This window comes from Lissotriton helveticus, chromosome 1_2 (assembly GCF_964261635.1).
Source record: "Lissotriton helveticus chromosome 1_2, aLisHel1.1, whole genome shotgun sequence".
NCBI lineage: Eukaryota > Metazoa > Chordata > Amphibia > Caudata > Salamandridae > Lissotriton > Lissotriton helveticus.
The window spans coordinates 254,319,312-254,335,049 of NC_136058.1; the positions used below are offsets into that span (position 1 = coordinate 254,319,312).

Consider the following 15,738-nt stretch of genomic DNA (forward strand, 5'->3'; position numbering starts at 1 on the left):
TTCTGACTTTGTGTCCAGATTTCATGAGGCAGAAGCCCGGATATCCACCTTAGAAGATGAACTTGCCCAACATAAAACTGCTACTCTACTGAGTTTGGCTACCAAGGAAGACACTTTATGGAAATGAACTGATATTGAAAATCGGGCACGTAGAAATAATTTGAGGGTCCTTCAGATTCCTGAGGGCAAGGAGGGGCAAGATCCAAGAGGATTTATTATTGATTTGTTTAAAAAAAGCTTTCCCCGATTTGACCCGGTGGGACTGGGATCGAGAAATTGAACGTGCTCATAGATTTCAATTTAATATTTGTTTGAGGCCTGGCCAGGATTCTAAACCTAGGGCTATTTTGGTATCTTTCAATAGTTTCTTGGCACGAGAAGAAGTGTTCACACTAGCACGGCCCGATAAGAAAAGAAGTGGGGGTGATGTTGAGTTCTTTGTGCGTCCAGATCTGTGTCAACGCTCCGCTGGCAATTCCATCAATTGATTCCAGAACTGCAGTCTAACGGAGCTCAAGTGTATTTAATGTTTCCTGCTGAGTTAAAAGTTGTATTTCATGAGCGTACTCGTTTTTTTTACTAGTATTGCCCCCGCCAAAGAATTTCTAAGTTCTATTTAGCATAGCCAGGTTTATTCGGGATGAAATGTGTTGATTATCTGTAATGGCATATATGTGTTTTCTTTTTCCACTCCTTTTGATTTCATGATTTTCTGTGTAATAAGGTTCTACAGGAGATGGCATGGGGTTTTTGGCGAGCTCGCATCTACAGGACTATGTGTCCCAAAGCCTCGTTAAAGGGGGGGGCGGGAGGGATTAGGGGCGTGGATGGGGTATACTAGGGTAGGGAGGGCTAGGGGGCTAAGGTAGCACTAAAGTGGGGTAAAAGGGGAAAAAATGTGACAGCAGCGAGTAATTGTTTAAATGTTAGGGAAAAAATGAAGAAAATATTTTGGTGTCAAAGTTCAGATATATGCGATAAGTTGCTTAAGTGTGTCTACACTGGGCCATTTTCTCCAGGGTCAGGATTGGGTGTTTCAGAAGGGTGGTTCCATTATCACAATGCTACATAAAGGGTTAAAAACTGTGTTCATTAAATGTTTCCGGTCTTAATAATTACGCAAAACGACAGAGGGTGGCTGCGGAATTATGACATATTCAGCCAGATCTAGTCTGCATTCAAGAGACCCATATACCCTGGGCCAAACGTAATATTTTAAAAGACCTGGGATTTTCATTAAGATCGGCTTCTCAACAAACTGGTATGATCCGTGGTGTTGCTATTTTTAGCTAAATCAAGTTTACTCACTATTGGACGTACTTTCGCTGATAAACATGGGCGGTGGGTAATAACTGAATGTGGGCTTGGGGGATGCAAGATTACACTCTGTACTATTTATGGGTCCAACCTCGACGACCCAGGAATTCTAGTTGAATTAAATATGGAATTGGCCTTGTGGGAACAACCTTTGGTAATCTGTGGGGACATCAACATTAATTTGACTAATCAAGCATTACATGAGGGCCCCCAGAACTATGTAGGTCGGAAACCAAGAGTTTTTAAAGCACTTTATAATTTAATGTGCGATCATGGTTTAGTGGATGTTTGGGGCAAGTTAAAGAAATCTGATTTGGGTTTTACGTTTTACTCCTACCCTCATAAAAAGTTAGTCAGATTTGATTTTTTTTTTTATCCCATTTCCTTGTTATCAGACGCTTTTATTCAACTGTATCTGAGGATTTCTTCAGATCATGCTCCTATTGTTTTAGAATTAGGCATATCTAGAAGGAAGATTCTATTTAAGTCTCTCGTTCGATCGGAAGCACTGTTTAAATGAAGAATTTAAAGATTATATGAATCGTTGGAATAAGGATTTTTTTTATAAACAACAACTTCTCGGCTCATATTACTATTATCTGGGACACTTTTAAGGCCTGTTTTCGGGGAGAAGTGATTAGTTTTGGTTTGCACCAACAAAAGAAACTTAAATTAGAAATATATCCGCACTATGAGGCCTTGAGAGGCGGAAGGTGCCTTAACTGCAGGGATTGCGGCGCATGAGAATGATATTTCTGAATTAGAAAACATAGTTGCTAAACATCGGGCAAATATTTTAGGGTTTTAGAATGTGGAGAATGCTAGAAAATATCTAATATTTAAACCGCAAAATCACAAATATGGGGGAACTATTGGCAGACGTTTGGCTTTGCGACTTCGTATGAAAGAATCTGCTCGAATTGTTCAATCGTCGCAGGATCAGAGCGGGCTTCTGCATCATGACCAACAACAGATACGGTCTATTTTTCCATCAGTTTTACACCGACCTTTATACGCAGTAGGTAGGAATGGGTGGGGAAGAAAGTGCATTTTTACAGGAGGGACTCGTGCAGTTAGACCCTTTGGTTGCGGAGCAACTTGATACACCGATTACTATGTCAGAATTGGAAAGTGCTGTTAATAGTCTAGCCTTAGGAAAAGCGGCAGGATCGGATAGGATCCCTGCGGAGGTTTATAGGCTTTCTTTCCATCAAATAAAGAATGAGATGCTGAATGTCTTTCATGCAGCACAACTAGGTCACCCGCCCGCACAAAACTTGGGCAGAAGCCACCACTGTGGTTTTTTGCAAAAAGGGTAAAGCATCTGACTTTGTGGGATCATATCGTCCAATTTCGTTACTTAATTGGCTATCCAAAGTAATTACCTCATTAGTCTCTCTAAACCAACATGGTTTTACACCACAGCGAGGAACTGTTACTCACATGAATAAAGTTATAACATTATTTCATATTGCATGCATTGAAAAGAGGGATTTAGGTTTGATTTTATTAGACGCGGAGAAAGCGTTCGATCGTGTGGAGTGGCACTATCTTTGGCAATTGATATATCAAAGAGGTTTTGGTAACCAATTTATTACGGCTTGCAGGCACTTTATATAACCTCCACCGCTAAAATCTCTGCCATGGGTTTATTACATGATGCGGTGCCTATTACTAGGGGTACTAGGCAAGGTTGCCCTCGTTCTCCCCTTTTATTTGCCCTTTACATTAATCGTTTTGTTGAACAATTAGCTCATAACTCCCGCATACCTCCATTTGTGGTACATGACTACCAATTTTCTGTCTTCGCTTATGCGGATGACATAGCTGTGACCACTGTGGATCCCTCTTTAGCAATAGCAGAGATAGAACGATTAGCGACAGTGTTTGGACAAATCTCTGGGTACAAACTCAATGTAGCAAAAACACAAATTCTGTGCTCAGATAATATTGTATGGACAGATGATAGAGTAGTAAAGGAGGTGACTTATCTAGGTATTCAAATACGATCATCTATGTCTGAGGTGATGGATGTAAATTGGAATTCACTGTTACAGAGTGTTAGAGAATCATTAGATAAATGGGGGCGCTTACATTTCACACTAATTGGACGTAGCAACATCATAAAAATTAATATTTTACCTAAGGTTTTGTATTTATTTCGTTCAGTGCCTTTGGAAGTGACAAGCGCCAGATTACAACATCTTCAATCGATTTGTGGAAAGTTTATTTGGACTCCTGGCAGGCCCAGACGCGCGATGCGTTTTATGACGCTTCCCGTCGAGAGGGGGGTTAGCAATACCTGATTTTGCTTTATATTTTTATACTTTTTTTTAAATATAAATACGGGTTTTATTAACGGGGGTGGGGGGGAGCTATGACTAGAGCTATGGCTCCAACGATTTTTGAAATACTCATGGGCCCAATCGCTAGACAGTGCCTTTTTAGAGAAGTTGATTGGAGTTATTTTAAACGTACACGTTTTAAAGTTTTGCATAATACTTATAATGTATGGAAAAGAATAAAAAATCTTGACTCATTGGGGAAAATATCATACTATACGCCTTTGAATGCTGTAAAGATCTTACCCTCCATATTCAGGGATAATATAGTTCACGGCTGGAGAAAGAAAGGTATTATTAAATGTGGGGATTTTTCTTCTTCTGGCGGGGTGTGTAAATCTTTAGACGATTTAGTAACACAATATGATTTGTCCAAATTGCAATTTTTTTAATTTTTACAGATCAGGGATTTTTCTAATTCAGCACCCCATTCTCTTATAGAGATGGTTAGACAACAGGAGAAAATTGGTGTGTTATACCAGCTATTATTGTCATATAGACCAGATGACCTTGATAAATATAATATCAAATGGTCTATGACATTGGGAGAACAAAATATTTCTGTTGAGAAGATCATTGCGAGTTCTAGGGAGATTTTAATGGCAGCTAATCTGAAAGTACAATTCTTTTAAACAATATTTGATTTAGATTATACCCCCGCTCGAATGTCCAAATGGGGAGTTGGGTTCGATGGAAAGGGTTTCCTATGTTGGGAAGATAATGCAGATAGCCTACATATCTTTTTTAGTTGTGGTAACTTATTTAGATTTATTTCTGATATAGAGAAATTTATGTCTTTAGTTATGAATGTTCGGCTGACAATAACTCCTGTAATTATGTTATTAGGGATGTTGCCTGTTAATAACCTTTCGATTGTATTACATAAGCACCGACAATTGATATTTTTTTCTATGACTGTTGCTCGTCTTTTTATTGCTAGTGAGTGGCTTCATAAAGATCCCCCAGCATTCGAGTTATGGCGGGCCAAAATGTATAATTTATATAAGTTAGAATGGAGTCTATTTGCTGTTAAAGGGTTTAAAAAACGCCAGACTGGTCTCAGCATTTGGGGATCTTTTCGTGACTATTTTGAATCTTGAATTAGTTACATTCAAGTTTTGTTTTTCCGTTTATTGTTGTTCCTCTCCTACTGGTATGTGATATTTGCTGCTGTGGAGTTATAAATAATTTTTTTTTTTTTTTAAATATAGTAAATTATATGTGGCCCAGAGGTGTGCCAATAGTGGGAGCAATGGTACCGTTTTGGGAAACAACACAGGTGCTGGGGCCTGGTTAGCAGAGTACCAGAACACACACAGTCAAGTTAGCATCATGTATCTGGCAAAAAGATAGGGGGTAACCATGCAAAAGGGGCACTTTCCTACATCCTCGATATGCATATGTACTACTTTGTCCACCACATACCTCAGCTGGCCTACTTTCTGGGACCCGTCGATAAACAACCCCAGTAGGTACCCTGGTAGCGTACACTGACACAAGCTCCGAAGGCCTTAGGACTCCTTTATGACACTAAAGTATCCCGATCTCCTTACTGCTATCTTAGGCTACGGGTGATGAGGACGGCGTTGAAAGGTGCACACCGGCTGCTGAAAATAGACAACATGGTCCACAAGGAAGCACCACCATGGTCAAATGAGGGCATAAGCATAGGCCTTAAGTCGGTTAGCTGGCCAACATGGGTAACCAGGGAAATCAAGCCTTTTGGTGATCATCTCAGTGGGGATACTATCCGTACCTTTGCAATGCCTCAAGCAGACTTCTCTTTACTTCATTCACAACACTGGAGGTATTGGCAATAAAGACAATGCTTACGAGGCAGACTGGGACAAGACGCTGTACACCTGCCAGATTCCCCATATTGGAATATCTAAAAAATTGGGGACTATCTAGGGCTACGGTCTTGAACGTATACAGGATCCTTATTGATAACGTCTATTCTAATAACACACTACGGTCTTCTAAAACCTACTGGCAGGAATGACTGGGAATTGCCTTCGCAGAAGAAGAATGTAAGGAGATTATGGAATACTGTGATCGCTCCCTCCGAGAAGAGCAAATGTACTATTCTTACTCCAATGTATTACATAATTGGTACTGGTCCTCATACAAACTAGGTAGGGCCCACTTAATCCTTAACACATTGATGTTCCTTTGGTGTACGTCCACCACCCTCCCCTAGCCGCCCTCCTCCCCCAATCACCTTTCCCACCCTCCACACCCCAACATTAGTCTGCGATGGTAGACATGACCATTTATTATATTAGGTAAACCAGTGAGATGGGAAACGAAATGTATGTTATGTTATGTTCGTGACATTTTTAAAGCGAGCCGATTACCCGGAGGTGTCCTGGCGATCGCCCTAGGCAGTATGTTTACCTGCTCCAGATCAGACAGAGGGTAGACCTCATGTATCTGCTGGACCCACATAAATAGGACAGTGTTAATACCCCAGTCATTTACACGAAGAGATAATCAACAATCGACATAGACAATTAATGATGCATCAGAGTTCCTTTCTTGTTAGACCGACCTAAAATATTACGGTTTCTTTTGTACATCTGTGCTCAGAACGTGTGTACAATCCACTCGTTATCATCCACTCTTTCTTTTATTTGTATTCTGATGATCCTGTTAATTGGAACTGACCATGACTTGTGAACTGCCAATAAAAAAATGTTTTTTTTTTTTTAAAAACGAGTACTTCGGCTGGAGCCATGGAAATAAAATCCTTGCAGCATTTTCAGTACCTGAGAGCTGTGGCTCCACAGATTTGGTGCTGTATCCGGGTGGAAATAAATCTACTGCTCCTTCAAATCCTTCCTCCTCTTCTACACATTTCTCATATATAAGAGCTGGATCTAGAATAGGAAACAAAATGCAAAAATCGGGCCTCTGCATTAAACCTGTGGAAAAACAGTAGCTTGTAAAAGTAGACACAGAGCCATAAGCACGTAACACAGCAATACTTACTGCAGTATTACTTTAGAAAACTCTTTAGAAAACTCTAAGATGAAATTCCAAGCTGGACGGCATGAAGCTATTCATCCGTAGAGTCCACGGAAAGTAATAAGAGGTTGAATACTTTTCCAGATAATCAATTAACTTTGTTGATACAGATTCTCTGGTACTTTGAGGAGCACTTACATAGGGTTCACAGAGCTAGTCGCAAGTAGACGTTAATACCCAATTACTGTCCGGATCTGTAGTCAATTTGAATTAGCTTTGCACTGATCCATAGAGTGGGTGTTTATCTCAAAGAGACCCTTGAAGTAGGCTGTAGGACATGCTTATAGTTTTCATGTAACAAACAAACAGAGGAGCTTCTGCATTCAACACAGATTGGAAGCTTTGTGAGATTAGCTGTTGAGCTCATATGTTGCAATTTTAAACAGTTTCACATTTAACTTCTTGTAGCTGTGTCTATCAATATCTGGGCCTGTAAAAGCAAATAGATTCTGCAAAACAACGGAGAAGGAAATAGTTCCACAGTTTTCCAATCTTTTGATAACATTACAAACCGGTAGAGGCCATGGGAAGCTATACTCACGGTTGCAAAGCTTTTTCAGTGATGTTATGGATGACAATGAAGAAACGCTCATCTTGCCCTCGTTGAGCTCTTCTGCTGGCATGGCTTGTTTCAAGAACCGCTTGTACAGCTCGGTCTGCAGAGGGGTGAGCCTGGAACAAGTCAACATTCCAGTGATACAGGTGTGACAGCATGCATAGGATTCAATGTTCAGACCAATGATTGCATGTACCTTCTTCTTAAAGGTTGGCATTGCCTTTCTTAGAAACCCGAGCGATTACAAGGGCTTTTTGTCTATCTGCAAGGATTGTTTAATTTACATTTTTATTAACAAGACAGAACCCAAATATAAGAAGGCTTTATATGCATATGGATGTAGCAGAGTATAAGGTGGCGTTACATAGATGTGGTTAAGCAGAAAATTTCAACAATTGAAATTATTCTAGATGATAAGAGGACAGTCAGTGAGTGATCAGAAAAAGTAGAGTAATATTTTGAGAGTCTTAGCAATACACAAATGAAATTGCCAAGGAGGCCAAATAGCAGCAGGGAGTTGGGATAGGTAAATCATTGGTTCCTGAGAGAATAGTCACCTCAAACATAGCAGTATTAATTCTACTGTAGGGATTTGATGTACTGTGTGGGGTAGCTGGTAGGTGGAAAAAATAGAGGGGTAGTTTAGAAAGATAGATAGGTGTATAGAAGGGGAGAGGGATGGCGAGCAGGAAGTTAGGTTAGGGGAGTTATGAAAAAATGCAGAAAAAGAAGACACAAGTGGCCCAGTCGAAGGAAAGGTCGAATGTGTTCTTGTAGGGTATTCTATAGTACCACCAACTTAAAGCAGATATTGTTTCCTGTGCTTTAAATAGCAATGGGTTTGCCGGATGGGTCCTGCATGATGTCACTAGTATTGCTATATTCTCTTTTAAGTGCTGATCCTTAGATCGATCAACACATGGTGCATGCCTCAGTCTGTGAATGGAGTCAGATGGTTCTCTAGAGGTTGTTCCCCACCTTTATGTGTGTATGGAACTCTTCTCTGGAAAATGGAAGGATACCATAACACGTTCAATCACAAGAACTGACTAAACTGACTAATATTGGGTTTTATACAGTGAAAATGTTTTTGCGAGGGGATGGGGCTCCAGGAGTCAGGTGAAAAGAGGGCTGGGGAGTGGAACTGATGAATAAGCATAAGATCAGACTCACGAACCACACGGATGTCTGATCGCCTGTAAAGCATCCCAGAAATGAAACAATACTTCAAATGCAGACATTTCCACAGTATTTTAAAGATGACCTTGAGTTTTGGGAAATAATCATTGGGAATATTGTTTCCTCCAGTCATGGCTGCAAAACCCAGCCAATAGTTTCGTATGCAGAATTTCTTAGTCATTGCCATCTTAGTAATTGCAGAACATGCTCCGAAGTGGAACAATTACTCTCAGCTCAAATTACCAGATCCTTTGCTTCATGGGCCTGTTTGGAAAGAGGCAATTAATGTGAAGCAGAGGACTTTTCTCACAGGATACATACAAAGTAATCAATAACCAGTTTAGCAATAAAAAAATATTTCCATCTTCTCTGCATTATCCCTCATCTTTCACTCCTCTTCCATTCCATCTTCCTCTACTCTGCCATTCCATGCTCCTCACGGTCTAATTTGCCTGCCTGTGGAAACCCCTGTGTGGCTTACGTGGCTAATCTGGGCCTCAGAAAAGAAAATGTGAGTTTCCTTTAGGAGAGATCCACAGGGGTGCTAAACCGTACTTAAGAGTGTACCTGATTTTTAAGTGCACTGTACTTAACATATTTACTGCACTGCTTATTACTGCTTTATTTGTATTTTGTTGCCTCTCTGCAGGTGGGGCTTGATGATGGTGGATTTTGGTTTTGAACATTCGGGGATGGACTTGCTCCTTGGAGGGTGATATGAATGAACTCTGCCTGGTCTTTTTCCCTGAACATTCTTCATTCCCTTACTTAACCTCCCCTACCTGGTGTTCAGTGTGGTCGTTTAGGTGAAGGGTGGAGACGTCTTCCTGTGGAGACTTCCTTGTTTGGGCCTAGAAAAGGCTTTGGGGCAGAACCCCTCCCTGATGTTCCTTTGTGCGTCTCTAAACCCCACCCCACTTCTTGCCAATCCCATTGCATGGATGGATCCATGGGAGTAATTACCGTAGCTGGTTGTACAATGCCTATTCCTGAGGGTCGCTCCTCTGACACTCCTGAGTACATATGATAGTTGGTGGAGTGCTTCACCTCCCAAGGTTAGCACTCAGCCCTTGTAGGCAAGCGTCCATGCTCCTTAATTAATGTGATTTAAACTTTACAACTGTACAGTCTCATCCTCTTCCACAACTATAAGAAGGCATAGCTACAAACTTGCTGCCACACGGTTTGAGTAATTTTTGACATACACACAACTCCAAACCTCTTCCCACATAGGCACCTCTGCAGTCAGACACGTTAGCCATACAAACGCTAGCATCTAATGCTTAATCAACCTATCACCTACTCTGTTTTCCCTTTAAATACACAGATAGGTGCGCAAACAAAGGTTGACAAGAACACACTTTTGGTCCTCATGAATGACATTGATACACTATGCAAAGGCCACATGAAGGCAGCCTTATACACTCTCTCGCTTGCTTTAATAGCACTCTTGTGGAATAGCATGCTACCAACATGTAAATGTACCTCATACGGTGTATGAATTACTATATATAAATGCGAATGCAATATATTAATACAATGAAATACTAACCTCAGAGGCAATTAATAGCAAAAAAATAAGAAATACTGGTGCAGTTATACACTACCTGCAACAAACCACCTGCTCAATTTTCACAGGTAAGTATTTGGAGAGAATATCCGACGTTCTCCGAATTAGACATCTGGAAGAATATAAACATAAGAACAAATGAATACTTTATAAGAGATAAGGAATTCATCCATTTTGTAATACTTCTCAACAAAGCATACAAACACTTTTGCTGAACGTTTTATAAATAAAAAAAATGATCTGCATCGTTGTTTTACTTCTCAGCTCATGGAAGTTTTTTTTTGTAACAATGTCCAATCTTCCAAAACAAATAGCAGAATCAAACATCTGGAAAAAGTAGGTGCATGGGAGTAAAATATTCTCTCGTAAAATATTTTTTTCCTTAGGCAAGCGTCCCATGCAAGGCAACTGCGAAAGGGTCCATCTCATATGTCTGACTTCGCAATGGAGCTCCGAAGTTGCCACTCATCCAGGCAACTGCACCACCAACCTTCTGGGTCCCAACAGTCGTCCCCTTCTCCCCACTCCACAACCACAGATTCCCTCAAATACACAGTTCTATCATCATAAGACAAGACTCCTTGCACAGCCTACAGCCATAAACCACTCACATAGTGTTCTCCACCGCCTGATGCATCTTTACATGCACACTCCTGAAATATGCTAGCATTCTGCACTGCTCCTTCTGCCTATGATCTCATACCTGATCCCCTCTTTTTTTCCCCCATAGACGAGGTGTTGGAGTTCTACAATTAATACATTAAACTGTAAAATAGACTACACACCAAAGCAGAAGACATTGTGATCACCCACAGGAACTTGTTAAAGTCACTAACCCTATACTTCGCTACGACAGAGGCAATGACAATCAACAGTGCCAACTTCCTACCAAAAACTATCCTGTGAAACAATTACTTGGGGGACTTCGGACTCATCATCCCCTTCACTGCTCTTCAGGCAACCTATGTCCTAGACCTACCCCATATTGTAAATCTGGGTAATTTAATCTTCTAAATGTACTTTGACCACACTCTTTAACCCAGCTCCTTCAAGTTCACCATCTTGAACTTTGATCTCTGCCTCTCACTTTTCACTACCATAGATAAGAGAACTTCCTAGAGTGATCAACCTTATTTACAGACTTTTTTGTCACTTCAATGAGACTGCATTCACTTGGCATTAACAGATGACTTCATTATCTTCTTTAACCAGGCCTGCCTGTCTAACAAAGAAAGAAACTCATTCAGGCACAAAGCCAAACTTTTCTCTGAGGACCTGTCCAATGACATCAGTTTCCCTACCCTTTTCCACATCCTGCAACCTCACATTCACCAAGTTCAATATATTAACTATCAAGAAGCAGACCACATAGCCACTTCGTGTATTGCCAAAATCAGACTCTCCAATCCCTAGTGGTTTAGCACTGAATACACAAAATATACACCGCTTTGACTCAAATACTTAAAAAATCCAAAAGTTACCCTCAAGAATCTTAGTTCAAATAAGCATAGTCAGCCCTTCAACACTGAAAAACTTCAAAACTATTTAAAGTTTTCTCAAACTGACTTACAAAGCGTCACCCATCTCAAGATCATGGCAATGACTAAACACCTTTTTTACAGGGAACATAACTGGGGATTCAGGAAAACAATACTTTTAAAACTCACTTTTCAGTCAAGAATGAAGCCTGGCTCTGCACTCCTCTCTCCTTATAGGTCCCAGGTGATGTGCTTCATATCACCCAAGTCAAAGAATGGCTCACCCATGAAGTAGTCTGAACGCATCATAACAGTTCAATTTCTACATCATTCATGTCAGTACTCGCACCCCTCATTAAAAACACACACATTTAGACTCGGCAGTAGCAGGGAAAGCCCATTAGATCACTTGTGCATCTCCAGGAATGATTTTAGTGGCTCAGCTCACATTTTGTAATGGACGGAAACCAACGAAAGGGAAATTCAGGGAGGTGATCGCTGCTCAAGCAGATAGCAACATTACTAGATTACACCACAATAAGGCATCCACATTATAAACATACAGGGGCAGCAAACTCCTTTTCTACTCCTACCCAGAACATGCACATGCACCTTTAAATCAGTAGAGTTCAAGACCAGCTCACCCACATGTCCGAAGCCCAACTCCTAGAGGACTGGATGGGAAGAGGTGACCTCAAAATCAAAAACATCCTGATGACAGGCCTGCTACCCGGGCCAGAACTCAAGCTATCTCACTCACCAACCCCTCTTCTCTCTATTTACTCACTCGAGTGATTTTCACTGCATTCACCAAGAGGTTAGAATTCTACATGGAAGTGACTACAGTAGGTTCTTTAAATCAGCAGAATGTCTACGAGTTCCAGTTAATCTCAGACATCAGAGAAACAGCATCCCTACATTTTCAGAGAAACACATTCCAAGGACAAACCAGACAACACCAATATTTTTTACTAAACAGCCCATAAATGGGCCTAAACACTGCTGCATGTTTAGTCAATGGCACTATGGAATGTGACTGTGTGGTCAGTGACCTCCAAAGACTGCACACCTTCCAAACAGGGCCAAGAGAATATTTAAAGCGTTTTAGCTACACTACGAGAGTACAGAAGGGAAATCTTGGCTCTTAGGTTTGAAGTAAAACCATCCCACAAAACCGGACACTTTGCCTACTTCCCTTTCCCATTTCCTATCCAAGAATCTGCCAGGTGGGGTAACCTTTTGGCAGAAAAACACAACTCTGCAACACCTTCTAACTTTGATTGGCTCCAGTTAGACACGCCTATCCATCAACAATACTCCATAACTCTTTCTCCTCACCAGCAAAGGGATCAAATAACCAGTCAGAACAAATCACGGCCATGCAGAGATGCTCATCCATGAAGTAATGAGCAAACAAATGTGTTTTAAGGCGAACCACCTGGATCCACAGGAAACGCTGCCAACACAAACACAACCCACGATTGGTTTATATGAATAAAGAGAGCATATCACCTTCAAGTGGGAACAATGTATTAAACAAGCATGGTTTGGAGAACCAGTTATGTTGAAAAGAACTGGTCATGGTCAAGGTAAGTATGATGTAACTAACTGGCTTGATCTAACAACCAAACATGATGCAAGTTCTTTAAGATTTTAGTTTCAGTTACTACCATATCTAAGATACAATGGCACACACTGTAGACTAAACAGAAAGAAATCTGACTCACCTAAAAGGGATGCAAATAAAACTGGGATCTCTGTGATGTTGCCTACTTTTTTGCATAATTTATGCGGCACCCAAAGCGTGAAAGGACATGGTTTGGATTAAACCTACTCGTAAGGAACAAAACCCTTCCTGATCAATGTGGTCATGCTTCATTATAGGGCCTGTTGTTCATTCACAGAAGTATCTTACTAATCTGAATGGTATCCTGATGGTAGGAGCTCTTCATAGAGATTTTGTGTCAGTAAAAAAGGGGACTGGAAAGGGGATCCAGTAATTGGAGAATAAAATTGCCTAGTGGTATTGTCAAATGGCCATTATCGAAGCCTATCCATACAGCAGAAAGTAATTTTTAACAAAATATTACAATCCTTCATTATGTTTATAAAAAACTATTTGAATGGAGGGATAGACTGGACTGAAGGGTTAAAGAAAAAACACTCAGGCGCCACCAAATGTTAGATTTCATGACAATAACAGACGCAAGTACAAGTCCTGAGGATTTGAATGAGAGCAGCAATGGGCTTGCAGAACTGCACGGGCCCAAAGGATGCTTAACAAAGGAATGAACAAACCCAGGGCAAAACGATAATTGTTTTGGTGTGGGGAAGAGAATATTTTCCAACACCCGTCTGTTGAAGGGCTAGTAGCGGGTAAATTCAACAACAAATATTGGTGTCATTTCGATTTTTTTCTCATCATGTCTGAATTTTTGCTAAAGAACAAAGTGTGGCCATAACTTGTAATGCTGTCTAGACAAAAAGGTAAATGCTTTTCTTATCCATTCACTTCCAGATCTCTGCAATGTCACAATGCAGTTAAGCAATGTTGAGCTTTCCAAATCAGTCATGTTTGTCTTCTAGCCAGTGTTGCTTGGTTTCCTTACTGTTTCCCTCTGAGCTTTCAAGGATTGTAGAGAATATCAGAAAGAGTTTAGCAGTTCTTTAGCTTCATGGCTATCCCCTCATGCCAGCTACCATACAACAATTTAGAGTTCTGCACACACAGAAATCCATTAAAACAGGTTTTACCTGTTAACAACACTAATTAGTTCCTTCAGTTTTTCTTCTCCCTTTAATCGATCACTGGGGCTCGCATCTGCATCTCTTCCTTTCAGAATGGGAATCTCAAAGCGTTTTTTAAACTCTTGGGCTGTCCCTAAAGAAAATAAGGGAAAATTGACATTAACACTATAACAAGGGCACCAAATTCTATAAACATTTTTTAGTAAGACTTCAAAAGGCTACACAACATCTATTAGAACTGGATACGAATAGGTAATGCATAGAACTCTTCAAATCAGAGTAGAACATATCCTATTATTATGTTGTTAAATATTTGATGTACTCCAAATTTAGTAGAAAGTTAGAACTTCAAAAACACATGCTTTTTAGGTCAAGCCTAGCGCAGCACGCATGCGTTGCTCTAGGAGAGGGCCTCTTGGATACACTCCAGACTTCCCAGAGACTTCTCTGTGTGGGTCTGACTCCTCCCACACATTCCATTGGCCTTTGCATGTGGCTTTCAATAATGAAAGCAAGCAAATGGCCAAAGATGGGTGCATGTCCCGCCTTTCCTCTAAACGTTCACTCCCATGGCCTTTGGGTCTTATGAGCGAGCAGCGGCATGCAGGCGCTTTCCCTTTCGCATCCGCGCTTGTTTTGTGTTTGTTTTTACTTTCTGCCACCACTCCCCGCAAACCAGGTGAGGAAAAACATGTTTTAATTTTACAGAGCTCCTTATAATTTGAGTTGCAGGCGAGCACAGTAGGTTGTGCGGTGGTTCTTCACATATTTCTTTTAGGTTTACTTAGGATTAACTTTCACAGTCATATGTTGTTAAAGCTCAGCCATGAGGCGTTCAACGCAGGCAGCATGCGAGGCAAGGAGGCACCGTGCATAGCTCTTATTCCCTAGCCTCATATGGCGTATTCACATACCACTCTGTGCCACACAATTACACACCACATTTACACTCTACTCAATGCAACATAAAAACACTCCACATGATGCCTCTCAGTGTCACATAATTACACTCTAATTAATGCAACATAACACGCCATATACCATTCAGTGCCACAATTACACATCACATAATTACACTCTACTCAATGCAACATAAATACACCCCACATACCACTCAGTACGACATAGTTACAAGCCACATAATTACACTACTCAATGCAACAAAAATACACTCCACATAATACCACTCAGTGCGACATAGTTACACGCAACATAATAACACTCTACTCAATGCAACAAATACACTCCACATACATACCACTCAGTACCACATAATTACACTCTACTCAATGCAACATAAATACATTCCAAATAATACCACTCAGCACCACATAATTACACGCCACATATTGCACTCCACTCAATGGAAGATAAATACACTCCACATAAATTCATTCCATGTCACATACCACCAAACAACATAAATACACTTCACACCACGACACAATTTCACTATGCATAATTTCACTCAACACCACAGGTCCAGGCCACACAATTCAACACCACACATTTCCAATACAC

The 15,738-nt window shown here is 40.6% G+C and overlaps 1 protein-coding gene across 2 annotated transcripts in view; it reads right to left on the minus strand.

Annotated features, from left to right (window-relative positions):
* RAD54L (RAD54 like) overlaps window positions 1–15,738 on the minus strand; it is a 159,766-nt gene that overhangs the window by 33,774 nt on the left and 110,254 nt on the right. For both annotated transcript variants that reach the window (XM_078671697.1, XM_078671698.1), the window contains 4 exons: window positions 14,224–14,350; window positions 10,029–10,103; window positions 7,228–7,358; window positions 6,428–6,538 (listed from right to left, as the gene is read on the minus strand). In XM_078671697.1, the coding sequence (XP_078527823.1) occupies window positions 6,428–6,538; window positions 7,228–7,358; window positions 10,029–10,103; window positions 14,224–14,350 (444 nt within the window). The remainder of the gene's footprint in view (window positions 1–6,427; window positions 6,539–7,227; window positions 7,359–10,028; window positions 10,104–14,223; window positions 14,351–15,738) is intronic.